The 19,453-nt window shown below is 40.8% G+C and overlaps 1 protein-coding gene across 1 annotated transcript; it reads left to right on the forward strand.

Moving 5' to 3' along the window:
• The first annotated feature begins 16,470 nt into the window (after nucleotides 1–16,470).
• Nucleotides 16,471–18,099, forward strand: rrs1 (ribosome biogenesis regulator 1 homolog). The gene has a single exon (XM_052023417.1). It carries the CDS (start codon nucleotides 17,030–17,032, stop codon nucleotides 18,032–18,034), a length of 1,005 nt encoding a protein of 334 aa, XP_051879377.1. The 5' UTR covers nucleotides 16,471–17,029; the 3' UTR covers nucleotides 18,035–18,099.
• Nucleotides 18,100–19,453: the final 1,354 nt, after the last annotated feature.

Raw genomic sequence — 19,453 nt, forward strand, 5'->3', positions numbered from 1 at the left:
TCGTTCTCTGCATTTATGTGATATTAGTAGAGCCAATTTTAATATTCATCTCTGTTTGTCCTTGAACTGAAGCTCAATTAAGGGTCAACCATACTGCTGTAGGTCTGGGGTCAATTATACAACAGACCAAGTAGAGACAACAGATTTTGTTCTGTAAAGGACCTTGTAAACCAGAAAGGTTTTCAGTGAAAATCTGATAATTTCATGGTCATCAATTTTTATTTTGGATTTATTTAATTAAATGAATTTAAATACCTCAGCTATAGCAGTTGGCTCATCAGTACAGGCCTCCTGATTGCTAATCCAGTATCATAATTACTATCCGAATGTATACATGTAGATCACGGCTTGGTATGGCAACTGTTCTGCCCGACTGCAAGAAAATTCAGAGAGTTGTGGACACAGCTCAGCACATCATGGAAACCAGCCTCTCCTCCATGGACTCTGTCTATACTTCTCGCTGCCTCAGTAAAGCAGCCAACATAATCAAAGACCCCAACCACTCCGGACATTCTCGCTTCTCCCCTCTCCCATCAGGCAGAAGATACAAAAGCCTGAAAGCACATACCACCAGGCTGAAGGACCACTTCTATCCTACTATATAAGATTATTGAACGGTTCCCTAGTACAATGAGATGGACTTTTGACCTCACAATCTACCTTGCTATTACCTTACACCTTATTATCACCTACATTGTACTTTCTCTGTAGCTGTTACACTTTATTCTGCATTCTGTTATTATTTTACCTTGTACTACCTCAATGCACTGTGTAATGAATTGATCAGTATGAATGGTTTGCAAGACAAGTTTTTCACTGTACCTTGGTACATGTGACAATAATAAACCAATTCCAATTCCAATGCATTCCACAAAGCACTTTTATGTTAATCAGCAAAAAGCAAACTGCTGGAGGAACTCAGTGGGTCAGGCAACATCTGTGGAAGCAGAGGCATGCTCGACGTTTCGAGCTGATGATAGGCAGATGAAGACAGGTGGGGGAGGGAAAGAGGTGGAGTTGGAAGACAGCGACCGGTGAGTGATAAGTAGAGACAAATAAGGAGAGAGAAGGAAAGAGGGCAGATGGACCCAGATGGGAGGGAGGGGAGGGTGGAGGTAGAGTCAGAGTTTGTAAGGTGATAAATAAAACCAGATGTGAGGGAAGAGAGGAGATGGAACCAGTTTGGGGAGAGGATGGGAGACTCAGTAGGTTAAGTGTATGGGTGATAGGTAGATGGAACCAAGTGGGGGAGGGGATCGAAACTGGGTGATGGGGACTGGTGGGGGGGAAGGTTGGGAAAAGGGGTTGAGGGAACTTGGATGAATCAAAAGGAGAGAAAGGCAAAGATCCATATGCACCCCCTCCAACCTCATCTACTGCATTCAGTGCTCTCGATGTGGCGTCCCCTACATCAGTGAGACTAGGCATAGACTAGGCAACCATTTTGCGCACTGTCCACAATGGCCATCTTGAGCTCCCAGTTGCATGCCACTTCAACTCCCTTTCCCATTCCCAAACTGACCTGTCTGTCCTTAGCCTTCTCCACTGCCGGGGTGAGGCCAACCACAACACCCTATATTCTGCCTGGGTAGTCTACAACCCAATGGTATGAAGATTGAATTTTTAGTTTCAGCTAACCTACCACCACCATGTTGGTTCCTTTTTCTTTACTTGTGATCCACCCAGATTCCCCCCAGCCCCCATCACCCAGCTTTCTTCCTCTCCCTCACCTGACATTTAGCCATACACTTAACCTACTGGGTCTCCCATCCTCTTCCCCACTATTACATCTGCCATCATCCCTCCCTTATCTGGTTCCATTTATCACCTTCCTTACTTATAAGATTCCAGTATCCCTCTGTCTCTACTGATGCTGCCTGATAGCTGAGTTCCTCCAGTAGTTTGATTTTTGCTCCACATTACTGCGTCTGCAGTCTCTTGTGTCTCCACTCTTATGTTAACATTCTACATCTTCAAGTGTGTGGGCATTGTGGCACTATGAAGAGAAAATCAGAGCATCTGGATTCAAGTTGGGAGCGACTTTAAGCTTTCATTACAAGGCAACAGGTTTGTGGTTTGTCTGTACCGTGAATCATATCATTTCAGGAAAATTTTAAATAATCAGCTATGACTTTTTTTTCAATTTGATTTCAGCTTTACAATATCTGCAGCATCTTCTTTGTGAAATGTTTTTATGTACAGGAAAAGCAGTCTAGAGTTATATGCATCATATTGTCAGTCTGGTCTCAGAAAGTTGCCAGCACCAGAAGTATTATTTTACTGAATATTCTCACTTTACTTAATATTTCATGATTGAAAGCTATGCTGGAAAGTATTTCTAATAAGTGTTTGGAACAGTAGGGTACTTCTAATTCTAATGCACTTATATATTGTTACAGTGAATTGTTGTTAATCAACTTACACCTATATATAATTGTGTTCTGTTACATTTACAAAAAACTTGGTAAGTAATGCAAATTTAAAATAATTCGAATGAATACATTCAACCAACACACTTAACAGGATACACTTTAGCCCTGTATAATTATTTTTATGACACCTGGCTTTTCCCTTCCCTTATTACCGATTTACAATGGAATGGCAATGAAGGTAGCACAGGATCTGTCAATTACAGAACACTTAACATCAATTTAGTTGTCACAAGCTTTCAAATGATTCATGTATTACGTTTCCCTCTATTCATTCTAAAATACTAGAGGTTAAAAGTTTCAAATAAGATAATTTATAAAGTTTATTCCATTCAACCTTCATTTTTATTTCTCACTTGATGAACTTTTAAAATGGAATGCTTTTCAAAATGTTTATTTTACTTTTTTTGTGTTCATGTCCATACATCATGTCAAGTTAGAGAGCATAGCCATAATTGACCCACTTTGAAATTTCGTGTTTTACATATGTCCTTGGCTTTTAAAATACTATGTGCTTTTTAAAACTAGTGACAATGACTTTGACTAATTAACAATAATATAATTGTCCCAGGGTCTTATGGTCACAATTCAACTCACTCATACAACTTCACTCCTTTCTTATTACAGAGGTACTGCTGCACATAACTCAGTAAACAAGACAAAACTTTTTTTTTATTAAATCTCTTTTAAGTACAACATACATGTGAATATGAGCACTAATGTCTTCAATTTCTTGACTGATTTCTCTCACACCTCATTCCCCGTCCTATATAGATGCCCCATTCAGTTGAAAATTTTTCATTAATTTGCCAATATAGGGAATGGGTGATTATCAATTTAACATCACGCTTTACTGAATAATCTTAATTTAGATTTATTGAATAATTCCAGCACTTTGCACTGCCATCTGCTGTAATTTGGATATATTCCATCATGTGATCTGTAACACTTCTTTAATAAAAACAATTAAAATAAACATAAAAGCATCTACCTTAACAATTTTAGACTAAAATAATTACCCTTTGTTAGACACTGAACTAATTTTCTGTTCACAGTTCATTTATTTCTCTGCCACTGTTGTTCCCCTGATGCTAATGACATGCTGTGTTAGGCTTCCATAGAGCCCAGCATCCTGTATCTCATCCAGTGACAAATGTAACATTCTGCCAAACAGACAATATCAACCAAATATTTACAGTTCAAAAACATCTCCTCTCCTGCGTTTCTTCTGGTGCAAATACTTTGCTTGCACTTCCTTGTTCCCCAATGGCCCATCTACGGAAGTAAGCTTGAACTATGTTTGGAGTTCACAAGTCCTTTAATGCCTGCTTTCCTCTCGGAGCCATTCCCACTCACCACTATGCTGCTAATGATCCAGACTCTGTACAAATCACTGATTCCTACACCTACCCCACCATGTGCCCCCTAACTTAAGGCCCAATTCCTAACCACTTTACCTTTCTTCCCTATTCTCCCCTGATTCTCACTCATTGGCTTCGCCTTTGATAAACAGTTTTCTTCCCTTCCCATTCAGACAAAACTCCATATTCCCAAATTCGAAGCCAGGTTTTTATTGAGTTCTTGCCACAACTTCAGAACCCTCACAATTTCACAGACTCCTTGAACACCAATCCATCAACACTTGGCACTGCATTTTACTGCACTCCAGAAAGCTAAAACTCCATGTGAGACTACTCAATTGACATGACCAAGCCTGAGACTGTAACAATAGCTGGTTTGGAAGAGATATACTTGACTTCAGGAAACTGCACTCACCATCCCCAAAACACCGTTAGCCCCAGTAATTCCAAGAGAGTTGGAAACCCTAAGCCACAGGCAAAACTACCAAAGAAAGGAAGGTTACCCTTAAATGTCTTGAATCACTTTTTATATCCTTGTAGTTTGATATAGTCTATATTTGAAGAGTTCCTAATTACTTTAAGACCATTATTGATAGTTAACAACAAACTTCACTCAAATAGCCAGATAAGCGGTGTTGTACTGCATCTTGAACTTATGCACAAGTTACATAGAGTATTTTGTTATTCATTCGATAACATGTTATGAGGGTGTGCTGAATCACGGAAGCTAAGAATTCTGTTATTTTAACTGGGATTGCTTTAGAATGAAAAGCATGAAGGGAGTGGTATTAAAGTACATTCTGGAGAACTTTTTGAGACAATATGTAGATAGTTCTACTAGAAAAGGGGCAGTGCTTCACCTAATCTTAGGGAATGTAGTTGGGGAGAGTATTTTGGAAAAACTGACCATAATTCTGTAGGTTTTAAGGTAACTATGGAAGGGGATAAGAATGGTCTGGGAATTAATGCCCTGAGTTAAGGGAAGGTCAATTTCAATATCATAAGACTAGTCCTGTCAAAAGTAGACTGGGAGCAACCAACAAGTGAGAGCCATTCAGAAGTGAAATAATAGAAGTTCAGGACCAACAAGTTCCCACAAAGGTGAAAGCTAAGTACATGCCAATCCCAGATGTCAAGGATATTGATGACTGGATGAAGACAGAAAAAGGAAGAATATGGAAGCAAAACAGGGGAGACCCTTCAGGAGTAAAGAAAGTATAAGGGGGTACTTAAAAAGGAAATTAGCAGAGTAAAGAGGCGGCACTGGCAAACAAGATTAAGGAAAGTCCCAAAGTATTTTGTGCATATTAAGGGCAAGAGGATAACCAGGGAAAGAGTATTACCCACTAAGGTCCAAAATGGCAATTTGTGCAAGGAACCAGAGGATATATGTCACAAACCAGCAACAAAAGAAACACACTGAGCATGATTCAGTGTTAAAAACTATTTTATTAATCACTACTATTGATAATACGTAAAATAAAAGTAAAAATGTTAGTATGTTAGAATTCAAGAATGTTAAACCTCGAACGTTAACCCCAAAACTAAACTCTTCGTGTGTGTGTGTGACAAAGTCCAAAACTCCCAGTTCCTGAATGGTTCTTAAAGTTCAGTTCCGCAAGCCATAAGGTGAAACATGAGCAAGGGCTTCTTCAACAACCACCGTTGTCTGAAGATAAGATGTAGATGTAGAAAAACATAGAGAGAGTACATACGAAATCCAAATGTTCCACGATGGAACCCAAACGACACTTCAGTGTTTACTCGGTAGTGACTTCCTCACCCCAAAAAGCATCCGAACCGTGGTCGTCCACACACAAATACCTGTTTCCTTCTACAGGTCAGCAACAAAGTGAACTCCACTGGATTACTTCCAACTTCCATACATGGATTTCAGTGGCAAACACAGTTATTGTTTCTCATCCATCGATAGAGAAAACAAGCAGGCTGGTGTCTCTCTCCCTTCTCTCTCTCTCTTTCTTCTTCTTCAACAACGTCATTACGTCCTTTATCTTCTATTGACGTAAGCACGCCCCACACACACATACACACACACTCTCTATCTTAAAGGGACTTTCACTGAGTCCGTAACACCTCCCACCTAAAAAAAAATTTTCCCAAGAAAATTTTAACCGCGCATACAGTTAGTAATGTTAATAATTATCATGTTACACAACTACAGACTATCAGATTAGTACAGATACATGTTTCCCATTTAACATCGGGAAAGACAATCAGCAATCACATTATCTTTGCCTTTAATGTGAGTTATCATGAGATCAAACTCTTGCAAAATTAAACTCCAGTTTAACAGCCTTCTGTTCTTGTTTTTGACTCGGCTCAGAAACACCAATGGGTTATGATCTGTATACACAGTCAATGGTTTCTGAGCGGTGCAAACATATACACTGAAATGTTGCAAGGCTAAAACAAGCGACAGTAATTCTTTCTCTATGGTGGAATAATTCTTTTGATGCTCATTAAATTTCTTTGAAAAGTAAGCTACAGGATGGTCAAATCATCAAGGTCACCCTTCTGCAACAACACAGCTCCTGCAGCTTCATCACTGGCATCTACTGCTAATGAAAATGGCTTTTCAAAGTCAGGTGATTTGAGCACAGGATGGTAGCATAAAATGGCTTTCAGCTTCTCAAATGCTTCTTGACAAGAATCTGTCCAAACAAACTTTACTCCCTTCTTCAGAAGATTAGTTAGGGGAAGAGCAATATCAGCAAAACTTTTACAAAATTTTCGATAATATCCAACCATTCCCAAAAATCTTCTAACAGTCCTCGTACCTGTGGGAATAGGGAACTCAGATATTGCTTGAACTTTTGCCTGAACAGGAGCTTGCTTGCCTTGACCTACAACATAACCAAGATACGTCACAGTGGCATGGCCAAATTCACTTTTAGCCAAGTTAACTGTAAGGTTAGCCTTGGAAAGTCTTTCAAACAACCTTTCTAACGCAGAGATGTGATCTTCCCAAGTATCATTCCCAGTCACTAAGTCGTCAATGTAGGCATCTGTATGTTTTAACCCATGAATCACTGAATTAATCATTCTTTGAAATGTTGCCGGAGCATTTTTCATTCCAAATGGCAAAACATTGTATTCATACAATCCAGAAGGGGTTACAAAGGCTGAAATCTCCCTTCCTCTATCTGTTAATGGAACACACCAGTACCCTTTTAATAGGTCAATCTTTGTAAGAAATTTTGCCTTTCCCACTCTGTCTATGCAATCATCCACTCTAGGAATAGGGTAAGCATCTGACTTTGTTACAGCATTCACTTTCCTGTAATCTGTGCAAAATCTAACAGTTCCATCAGGTTTAGGTACAATAACACAGGGCGAACTCCAATTTGAAGTAGAATGTCTAATAATATCATTTTCCAACATGTATTTTATTTCCTGATCAACAAGTTTACTTTTTTCCACATTCATTCGATATGGGTGTTGTTTGATTGGTTTTGCATCCCCAACATCAACATCATGGGTAATTATCGATGTTCTGTTTGGAACATCTGGGAACAGATTTTTAAATTTTAAAATTAATTCTCTCATCTGTTGTTTTTGTGAAACTTGTAAATGGTCCAACTTTGTTTCAAGGTTCTCCAGGATATTTTGGTTTTTCAGTTTCGATGGAACAATATTTGGTCTAAATTGGCCTTCCTCAACATCAACATCAGGCATTCTAGAAACAACCTTTTCACCATCCACCAAGGCCACAACTGAATCCCTCTCATAATAAGGTTTTAGCATGTTTACATGACAGAGTTGTGTTTTCTTGCGTCTATCTGGTGTTTTGATTATATATGTTAGATCAGTCACTCGAGATTCAATAACATAGGGTCCAGAAAAACGAGCTTGCAAGGGATTATTTTGGCTAGGGAAAAATACCAACACCTTTTGCCCCACTGCGAATGTCCTAGGCCGAGCACGTCTATCAAAATATGTCTTCATTCTTATCTGGCTTGTTTTCAGATTCTCTCTCGCTAGCTGGCAGACTCTCTCCAACCGAGTTTTAAATTTTTGGACATAGTCCAACAGACTCAAGTGAACTTCCTCATTAATCCATTGCTCTCTTAACAACTCCAAAGGTCCTCTCACCCTATGTCCAAACACAAGCTCAAAAGGACTAAATCCGATTGACTCCTGGATCGATTCTCTAACGGCAAACAAAAGTAAATGGATACCTTCGTCCCAATCCTTGGTGTTTTCAAAGCAATAAGTCTTCAGCATATTTTTGAGAGTAGAATGAAATCTCTCCAGAGCTCCTTGAGATTCTGGGTGATATGCAGATGATACAATCTGCTTTGCTCCCAGCTCATAGACTATTTGTTGAAAAATTTTTGACATAAAATTACTACCTTGATCAGATTGGATTTCTTTTGGCAAACCAAACAAGGTAAAAAATTTTACAAGAGCCTTTGACACCGTCTTGGCCTTAATATTTCTAAGGGGTATTGCCTCTGGAAATCTAGAAGTGGCACACATGATGGTTAACAAATACTGATTTCCAGTCTTAGACTTTGGTAAGGGGCCAACACAGTCCACAATCACCTTCGAAAAGGGTTCACCAAAAGCAGGAATTGGTTTCAAAGGAGCCACAGGGGGTTTTTGATTTGGTTTACCTACCATCTGACATGTGTGGCAGGTTCGACAAAACATCACCACATCTTTTCTCAAACCAGGCCAATAGAATTGTTTCAAGATCTTCCCTACAGTTTTATTCACACCAAAATGACCACCCAAAGGCATACTGTGGGCCAGGTTTAAAATCTCATCCCTATAAACTTTTGGAACAACAACCTGATGAATAACTTCCCATTCCTCAGTAACAGGAACATGAGGAGGTCTCCATTTCCTCATTAACACTCCATTTTTGACATAGTATCCAGTTGGCACTTTTTCAATCTCCTCACATGAGAGAGCTTTTTCTTTCAATTCTGTCAATTCAGGGTCCTTTGTCTGTTCCACCATAAAATCCTTCCTTGACAAAGACAAATCTTTAAATTCAGGCTCACTATAAGGATGTTGATCCTCCAGTGAAGACAGAAAAGTCTCAGATAAGGCATCATAATTTTCTTCCTGTTTAGGACTGTCACAAGGAACTACATCAGACCGCACCGGACTGTCTTTCTTGGCTAATTCTTTAGCTCTAGCTCGAGTCACCGCACATGATGGGTAAACATCTGAATCATCCTCAGACTCATCAATCCTTGGTTTGGTTGTTAACCGTACCACAGGATCACTTTCTCCATTTGCAAGGTCATTTCCCAATAACAAAGAAACTCCTTCCACTGGCAAACTAGGTCTTATCCCTATCTCGACTGGTCCTTCTACGAACTTTGACTTTAAAATCACCCTGTGAAAAGGGACAGACATGGTCTCACCTGTAACGCCTCGTACTAGATTTACTTCACCAGTGTCACTTTCTTCACCAAAATTTAAAACACTGTCCAGCAAGAGAGATTGACTAGCCCCAGTATCTCTAAGAATTTTCACTGGCACCTGGGGTGACTCATCATTCAGTGAAACAAAACCCTCTGATACATACGAACGGAATTCTTTTCTCACCTCCTCCAACTTTTCCGCTTTTCCCTCTTGCAAGGACTGATCTTTAACAGCATCTCCTGAACCTTTTTGATTTTTAATTGCCTGAAAGCAAGCATTGGGCCCAGCTTCCTTCTTTTTCTTCAAAAGGGCACAATTAGATATCACGTGGCCAGGTTTCCTACAGTAATAACAAGTACGCTCAACAGGTTTCTCCAGCCCTGGCTTCTTTTCATCTTTTCCTTTTTGATTACCTCCCAATTTAATCTCTGGTTTACCTGGATTGTCTTTGTAACTCTTTTGAAAGGTTTTAGGTTGTCCCCATTTGGATTTATGGGTTAAAGCATAATCATCTGCCAACCTAGCAGTTTCTTGTAAAGTTTCCACTGCCTTTTCATTTAAATATGTTGTTAATTCAGCTGGAACACATCTTTTAAAGTCTTCCACTAGTATCAATTCTGTCAATTTATCATAATCCCCATCTACATTTTTAGCCAGGCACCATCGTTCAAAACATATTCTCTTTCCATTGGCAAATTCCATATAAGTCTGATCTGCAGATTTCCTCAAGTCTCTGAATTTTTGTCTATAAGCCTCAGGGACCAATTCATAGGCCTTCAATATAGCTTGTTTTACCTTGGTATAATCAGCTGCATCCTCAACAGACAAAGCAGAATAAGCTTTTTGAGCTTTACCTTTAATCACACTCTGTACCATAAGAGCCCATCCTTTCCTTGGCCAGTTTGAACTCACAGCAACCTTTTCAAAATGTTGGAAATACTGATCAACCTGATCTTCTTCAAACGGAGGGACTAATCGAACCTCCCTGCTGGCTGAAAAACCATCATCAGAATCAGATTCCGAACTCCTACGCTTCATTTGTAACTCATGCTGCCTCTGTTTCTCCTTCTCCTCACTATCCAGCTCCATCCTCTTCAATTCCATCTGCTTCATTGCTAGATCAGCCTCTATCTCTTTTCCTCTCGTTCAGCTTCTATCTTTAACTGGGTTTGCTCTCGTTCGGCCTCTAATCTCTTTTCCTCTCGTTCAGCTTCTATCTTTGCCAGCTGCACCTGTGCCTCAGAAATTGCTATTTCACTGCCAGGAAACTGTTTTAACACTTCCTTCTCAAACACCTTCTTTTCCACATAATGGCCAGCTATCAGTCTCTGAATATCTGCCTTTCTCATAGACTGCTTTACTTCTGTAAGGTTTAGCCTTGTAGCAATCTTTATCAGATCATCCTTTTTCGCCACCTCCAATCCCTTTTGGGTTGGTGTCTCCAAAAATGCCTTAATATCCATTGCTGCTGGTTTCCACACACACAAGCCAATTAAAAAGAATTTGGATTGAATCCCGAACAAATCTTGTCAATCTGGGGAACGATCCCAGACGACACTCGTTAACCTTGGGAACTATCCCGGACGAGCCCCCAATTTTGTCACAAACCAGCAACAAAAGAAACACACTGAGCATGATTCAGTGTTAAAAACTATTTTATTAATCACTACTATTGATAATACGTAAAATAAAAGTAAAAATGTTAGTATGTTAGAATTCAAGAATGTTAAACCTCGAACGTTAACCCCAAAACTAAACTCTTCGTGTGTGTGTGTGACAAAGTCCAAAACTCCCAGTTCCTGAATGGTTCTTAAAGTTCAGTTCCGCAAGCCATAAGGTGAAACATGAGCAAGGGCTTCTTCAACAACCACCGTTGTCTGAAGATAAGATGTAGATGTAGAAAAACATAGAGAGAGTACATACGAAATCCAAATGTTCCACGATGGAACCCAAACGACACTTCAGTGTTTACTCGGTAGTGACTTCCTCACCCCAAAAAGCATCCGAACCGTGGTCGTCCACACACAAATACCTGTTTCCTTCTACAGGTCAGCAACAAAGTGAACTCCACTGGATTACTTCCAACTTCCATACATGGATTTCAGTGGCGCAAACAGTTATTGTTTCTCATCCATCGATAGAGAAAACAAGCAGGCTGGTGTCTCTCTCCCTTCTCTCTCTCTCTTTCTTCTTCTTCAACAACGTCATTACGTCCTTTATCTTCTATTGACGTAAGCACGCCCCACACACACATACACACACACTCTCTATCTTAAAGGGACTTTCACTGAGTCCGTAACATATAGGTGAGGTCTTAAATGAAAACTTATCATTTGTATTCACTAAAGAGAACATTGTAGCTGGATGATTCCCGGAGGGAGACAGTGAAATTCTTGAAAATGTTATCACTAAAAAGTAGGAACTAATAGATGTCTTAGCAGATTTAATGGTGGCTAAATCCCCAGGGCCTGATGATGGGGCCCAGGAGATTGCTGGGCCCTGAGGGAGATTTCTTTTAAAATCCTCACTGGTCACAGGTGAGGTGCCAGATGATGGAAGATAATAAATGTGGTACACTTATTCAAGAAGGGCAACATGAAGAAGAGAGTTAATTATAGGTGTGTGAGTCTAACATCAGTCGTAAGTACTAAAATCTGAGGGACAGGATTAATCTACACTTGGAAAGGCATGGAATAATCAAAGATAGTTAGCATGACTATTTTTGCGAGACCAACTTGATTGAATTTTTCAAAGAGGTAACAAAATGTATTGATGAGAACAGTGTGATTGATTCATCTACTCAGACTTCAGTAAAGCCTTAACAAGGTCCACCTGGGAGATTGATCTAAAAAGTTAGAGCCTGTAGCAAATTGGCAAATCGGATCCAAAATCAGCTTGGTAATAGGAGGCAGAGGGCAATGTGGAAAGTTGTTTTTGTGATAGGAAGCCTGTGACCAGTGTAGATGACATGAAAACTGTGTAGATGACATGAAAACTGCTGATGTTGCTGAGAGTGAGGAGTCTTGGGCTACAGGATATTATTGACCAGTTGGTGAGGTGAGCAGAGCAATGGCAAATGGAATTTAATCCTGATAAGTGCAAGGTGTCACACTTTAGGAGGACTTATAAGAGCAGAACATATACTATGAATGGTAGAGCCCTAGGAGTTTTGAGGAACAGAGGGACCTTGGTGTACAAGTCCAAGGATCCCTGAAGGTGGCAGCACAGGTAGAAAAGATGGTGAAGGACGCAAGTCAAGTCAAGTTGAATTTATTGTCATGTGCACAAGTATATGTATGCACAGGTGCAATGAAAAACTTACTTGCAGCAACATCATAGGCTCATAGCATTAGAGACACAACATGCACAAGAAGAACATAAATTAAACAAGAAAGAATACAATTAGAACAAAAATAAAGTCCATTTTAGTGCAAAGTGGTCATAGTGTTGCTACACTGAGGCAGTGATTAGGGTTGTGCAGGTTAGTTCAAGAACCAAATGGTTGAAGGGAAGTAGTTGTTCTTGAAACTGGTGGTGTGGGACTTCAGGCCCGATGGTAGATGCGCAAAGCTGCATATGAGATACTAGCCTTCATTAGCGAGGGCATAGAATATAGCAGCGGGAAGGTTGTGATAGAACTTTATAAAACATTGATTCAACCACAGTTAGAGTACTATATACTGTCCTGGTCACCATACTACAGGAAGGATATGATTGCACTGTAGAGGGCGCAGAGAAAGTTCACTGGAATGTTGCCTGGGCTGGAGCATTTCCTTTATGAGAGACTGGATAGGTTATATTTATTTTCCTTGGAGTGGAAAAGACTGAGGGGAGCCTGATGGACAGATTCAAAATTCTGAGGGTCACACTATGTGGGAAATTTTTCCCCATGGTTTCTAAAATTAGAGTGCATAGGTTCAGGGTAAGTGGTAAGGAGTAAGAGGTTTAGAGGGGATTCGACGAAGAATGTTTTCAACCAGAGGGTGGTTGGAATTTAGACGCACTATGTACTTTCACAACATTTAAGAAATATCAAGATGAACATTTTGATCACCAGGGCAGAGAAGGCTACCAACCAAGTGCTGGTAAATGAAGTCAGTATAGATGGATACTTGATGATCAGCATGGATACGTTGAGCTGAAGAAAATGTTTCTGTGCTGTATATTCTGTGCTGTGCTATGACTACTATGAATTATTCCAGACACAAGTCATTTGTGGGATACACTTTCTGTTGATTTGTTTTACAGCATTAGTAAGACTGGACTGGTGAAGGAAGTGCTAAACGTACCCTGAAAGGGAACAGCATTAATAACGCAAAGCCCTAATATGCGAGAATGGTGAGGGTGCAGGGCAGAGATGGGGAGGGATTGCAAAACCATCACGAAAGGATAAAGTTACCCCTAAGTATCTCAAATTACAAGTATTCCCCTAGTTTTAACAACACATTTCCAGTATCATAAGTGATTCAAGGCTTATGGTCATTTGCCTTACTAAAGTCCCAAATTTTCCCAGCATCTACAAGGCCTGTGGCAGGAGCATTATAGAATGCTCTCTACTTGCCTGAATGAGTGCAGCTTCAACAATAATTGAGAAGCCAATACCAACCAGAATGCCAGTTTGATTGGTGCGGCATGTACCTTTAACCAGCATACTGCATTTATAAAATACACTACACCACATGACAGAACCACCCAAACCTGCAATCCCTAGCATTTGGAAGGACACGGACAACAGGTGCATGGGAACACCACCAACAGCAAATACCCTTCCCTGTCATACACCATCCTGATTTGGAAATGTGGCATTGTTCCTTCATCATTGCAAAATCTTACAAATGCTTAACAGAACTTTTACCACAAGAATTACAGTAGTTCAAGAAGGTTCCTCACCAGTATCTCAAGGAAAATTAGAGAAGGGCATTAAATACCAACCTATAAATGAATAAAAATGGTTTTAAAATGATCCAGAGTACATTACTTTTCAGACTGCCTAAATAAAGTGGTTGAGAGACTTTATTCTAACCAAGCCATATTTGAGCAACTTATGTAATTAAAGCTGCTATCAAAAAAAGGGATTATTTTCTCACCATTGCTACTAACCAAGTGGTAACCAACCTGCAGCCTTCATTGCTGTTGGCTTTGCCACAAGGCATTCAGCATCCTGTTAATCTCACTAGCTACCAGCCAGGAAGCAGAAAAATGATAATGCAGTCCTGTCATTAAATTTGGCAGGATCTTATTGTTCCCTGTATTTCTGGATTTTCCTGCTCTGCACCCCCATAAACATGCATATGTGTTCTCAGTTTAGAACTTTCTTGGCTGAGATGACTGAAAGACATAGATTTACTGCCATCAGTTGTTGGCTTAATGTAACTACCTCGAAGGATTCACAGCACAGCCTTCATTTCTGTGGCACCTTTAATCTAGCAAAACATCTTAAGATGATTTACAAGAGTACAAACAAAAAACAATTAAAACTTAACCACAAGAGGAGATATTGGAGTTGATGACCTAAAGCTTGGTCAAAGAACTAGGTGTTATGAAGTGTTGCAGAGGACTGAGAAGTAGTAGAATTACTACTAAATTGAAAAGAAAGATGAACAGTAGTAGAAAGTAGTATTTGTGGAAGGAATTTCTGATCGTAAGGCCTCAGCAGCTAAAAGCACAACTATCAATGGTGGAGCAATTAAAATCAAAGATGCTCTAGATTTTGAAAAATACATGTATCCTGGTAGGGCTGAAGGCATTTATCGCAATATAAAGGCATGAAACTAAAGAAGGGTTTAAAAACAGGTGTGAAAATGTCCTGCAGGGAAGGAAGTCTGCCATCCTTCCCCCATCTGGTTAACATGACTCCAGATCCAGCAACATGATTGGCTCTTAAATGCCTTTTGAAATGGCTAATAAGCCTCTAAACACAAGAAGCTATTAGATTTGGTTAATAAATGCTAGCTTTACCTGTGATTTCAACATTCTATTGATGAATATTTTTTTACAAATGTTAAACAAAGGGATAGTTACCATATTCATTTGCCTCAAAGCTGGAACACGGTTTTAAAATTGACTCCATTTTAAGAACAGCTTATCAATTGAATCCTGTTTCATTTTAGCTTTTAAAAACATTCTATTTACAGACAACCTTGGAATAAGTATTATGTGTTGGCAATCTCCATAAGAAGTTTTACCCTAATATATAATAAAGAAAGTTCCACTCTACAATGTACTGATAGCATTTGTGATAGTACCAGTGCTGAGAAAATAATCCCTCTTTTTCATAGCAGCATTGATTACATAAGTTGCTCAAATATGCCAACATTAAAAAGCCCAAAATTCTGACATTGTTGTCACTGTAACTGATTCAACAACAGCATATTGGTAGGGGATATCTTTTCCCCTACCTCACTGCTTTCCTTATATCTCATCATCACTCTTGCAGGCTGCCCCCCAAGATCACTACGCAAAAGATGTATTTCACTGTGTGTTTCGATGTACATGTGACTAATAAAGATCTTATCTTATCTTATATTCACCCCATCAGAAAATGGAAACAAAAGTCAGTGAGGTGACCAGTGAATTTGTTTTTGGTGGTACTAGTTGCAAGATTTGTTAGCCAGGATGCTGGGAATGCTCCTGATATATGCTTTCTAACCTTTTGTAATTCTGATGAAAAGTCATCAACCTGAAACCCTAACCTTGCTTCACTCTCCACAGATGCAGCCTGATCTGCTATGTATTTCCAGCACTTTCTGTTTTTATTCCAATTTCCAATGCCTGCATTTCTTTTCAATTTCAGTATGTATCCATCTGCTTTAATGGATAAGGAAGTCACTCGTTAGCAGGTTCAAAAGAAACCCCAAGTGGTTGCATAGTGCCCATCCTCCAGGGACAGCACTAGGTTTCGGATCAGACTAACAGCTGTTGGGTTTGTACTCTTCTTGCATACGGATGGGGTAAGATTTATAATATAGAGTTCCAGGTTCATACACCACCAAGGAAACACAAGAAAGAGTGCAAATGCTGGAAATCTGGAGGAACACTCAAAAAATGCTGGAGGAACTCAGCAAGTCAAGCAGCACCTATGGAGGAAAATAAACAGTCGATGTTTCAGGCCGAACCCTTCATCAGGACTGGAAAGGAAGAGGACAGAAGCCAGAATAAGAAGGGGAGGAGGGGGGAGGGGGAGGAGCACAGGCTGGCAGGTGATAGGTGAGTTCAGGTGACACCACCATTTCGCTTTCTTTGGAAAATGAATCAATGGCAAAGTCACCTCCACTTCATCTTCATCGAGAACAGGATGTGATCCATTCTTTGATCCGGATTACCACACTCAAAAGCAAAGAAAGGTTTGATGTGCATGGCGCCACATCCCATTCCGATCCTTCTCAAAAACACCCTCGAAGGACGTTAGTTTCTGGATGAAAAACACGATGATGCTGGAGGAACTCATCAGGCCAGGCAGCATCCGTGGAGAAAAGCAGGGGGTCAACGTTTCGGGGCAGGACCCTTCCTCGGGACCTGGCCTGCTGAGTTCCTCCAGCATCATTAGTGTTTTCCATCTACAGTCCTCTGCTGCAGTCCCCTGTTTCTCTTCTGACGTTAGTTTCTGGCCTGATTGCTCGATGCAGTCGCCCTCAATGCCATCATTTTACAACGCAGGCTCCGACAACGTTTTAAACGCAAGCTGTTGAGTTTGAACCGTCCCTCCTTCCTGCCAACGGCCCTCGTTGGCCAAGCGCAGTGAGCGCCCGGCCCCTGAGAAGCGGGAGGAAGTGCGCAGGCGGAAGAGACCGGCTCTCCTCACCCCCGGCGGGCCCTGGCCTGGGTGCAGCGTGCGTGGGGATGGCGACGGCGGTGGAGGCCGTGCTGGCGGGTGTGGAGCGGGCCGAGGCCGAGTGCCTGCGGACCATCAGCGTGGCGAAGGAGTTGGAGCTGGAGCTCGACGTGGGGAACCTGACGGCGACCGACACCAATGCCCCCGACGTCCGCCGCTTCCGACGGGAGCCCGAGGAGTTCCTGCGGGCCCTGGCCCGCGACAACACGCAGCTGCTGGTCAACGCCGTCTGGGAGGTGCCCACCGAGCGGGTGCAGGAGGTGATCGTGGCCAAGCTGCCCCCGGGCACAACGCGCATCCCCCGGGAGAAAGCCGTGCCCAAGCCCCGGCCGCCCACCCGCTGGGAGCAGTTCGCCAGGCTCAAGGGCATCCGAAAGAAAAAGAAAACTAACTTGGTCTGGGACAGCGAGAAGAAGGAGTGGCGGCGGCGCTGGGGCTACAAGAGAGCCAACGATGACACCAAAGACTGGGTGATTGAGGTGCCTGAGACGGCAGATCCCAATGAGGATATGTTTGCAAAACGTGCTGCCGCCAAAAAAGAGAGGGTGGCGAAGAACGAACTGAATAGGCTGCGCAACATCGCTCGATCTCAGAAGACTAAAGCGCCAGCCATCGGGATAGCCCCGAGCAGTCAGCCCAGTAAGAGTGAGCTGAGCAAAGCCATTCACGTGGCGAAGACCTCCACGGCTTCAGTTGGCAAATTTCAAGATAAGTTACCCAAGGAAAAGGAGATGAGGAATACAGGCAAGAAGAGGAAATTCCAACCCCTGATTGGAGATTTTTCTGCAGAGAAGCAGAACCAGCTGGAACTTTTAAAAATAATGGCCAGCAAGAAACCAAAACTGGACCTCACCAAAGCTGTAAATAAGCAACTTCGTGAAGATGAACAGGAGGAGGCAGCAAAGCGAAAGAAAATGGGGTCGAAAGGCAGAAAAGGACATAAAAACTATAATCGAAAGGATGGAAAAGGCCAGTATCGAAAATCTGCCAGTAAAAGAGGAAGGGGAAAATGAAAAATGTGAATGGAACTCTTAATATTATACTTGATTAAAAATAAATTGTAGTTTTGGGATGGAAATATCTAGTCCCTGAAATTGGCATTGACAACTTTGTTTTTTTTATATTTAAAATAAACTGAACTATATTGTTTCATATGGTGTGTGTGTATCTGCATAAATATGGTGGGTACATACAATTAAGTCATCAATCAGCCACAATCTGAGCTGGTGGAAGCAGCAGCTAAATGGCTTTCTCTTGTATTTTTAAAAGAAAACACAAAGCCTGAATAAAAAGGCTTTCCCCACCAGTATTGGTCATATTCGTTGTACTTTAAAATGACCAAAAGTACTATAAGGTGAGTGTTGTACAAAACATTTATCATTTTCACTCTCTATGACTTTCCTACAGTTCTTAATTTTGCTGACTTTTTTTTCCACCCAAGTTGATTACTTGGATGACTATAAATGTAACTTGAAGATGTAGCTAAAAATGTAAGTATGCCTTTTCAATTTCTTTATGGACAGTGATCTTCTTTAGTAACATCACAAAAGTGGATTCCCATGAATCATGAGTAAAACAGTTGGGCAGGGTTATCAGCTTAAACTCACAGATAACAATCTCACCTATGAGCTGATGAGAAGAATCTCCATATCTGATCATAAGTGCACCTTTTTGGCTAATATAGGTTATTTGTTCACCATAACATTTGTGCCATTAATGATTAGCTTACTTGCCACATGTAAAACTATTACTCTCTACCTGGTAGGTTATTCAAGTCCTACTCCCATGATCCAATGTAGAGTTGAAAATGTTGCAAAGTAATTTAACTGTTAATTGCAGATAAATGGCTTTCTCTTGTACTTAAAAAAACATACAAGATCACTGTCCGGTCTTATTTGCTAATGCAAGATGATCCTAGAATGCAAAGATAACCACTGGCTTCTGTACTTTAAACTATCATCTTAAATCCCTCTCCCCTGCATCCTCCATATTCTACTTCAAATAGGTATAAAGAGCACCTGCTTCCCTCCCCCAGCACACAAGGTGGAATTTCCAAGGCAACTCCTTCCCTATCCAAATGCTGAACTTTTGTCTCTTGTATCTTCTCATGCCTTCTCCACCTTGTCCAAAAATATCACCTCTTCATTTGTTCTCAATAAAACTAACTCCTTGGCCCAAAGTTTGCTGATAATGATCTTCAAATCCATTGTCATGGACTCCTCAAATCAACCCTTGATCCCTCTCGAAAGTAAAGATGCACTTCTGAATTTCTGCAAAATCATGGAATGTGCATTTGTTTTCCAAACCAGCACCAATCTTACGAAAACTCCCATCTCTTTGCTACTGGTAAACCACATTGTAGTCCTCATTGATCTTCTACAGCCTTTGACACAGTTGACCATGCCATCCTCTAACTCCTCTGTGCTAGGAAA

Source organism: Pristis pectinata, chromosome 9, assembly GCF_009764475.1.
Source record: "Pristis pectinata isolate sPriPec2 chromosome 9, sPriPec2.1.pri, whole genome shotgun sequence".
Lineage (NCBI taxonomy): Eukaryota > Metazoa > Chordata > Chondrichthyes > Rhinopristiformes > Pristidae > Pristis > Pristis pectinata.

Excerpts from the sequence above, each read along its gene's own strand:
- rrs1 (XM_052023417.1), top strand. The coding sequence starts at position 17,030 with ATGGCGACGGCGGTGGAGGCCGTGCTGGCGGGTGTGGAGCGGGCCGAG.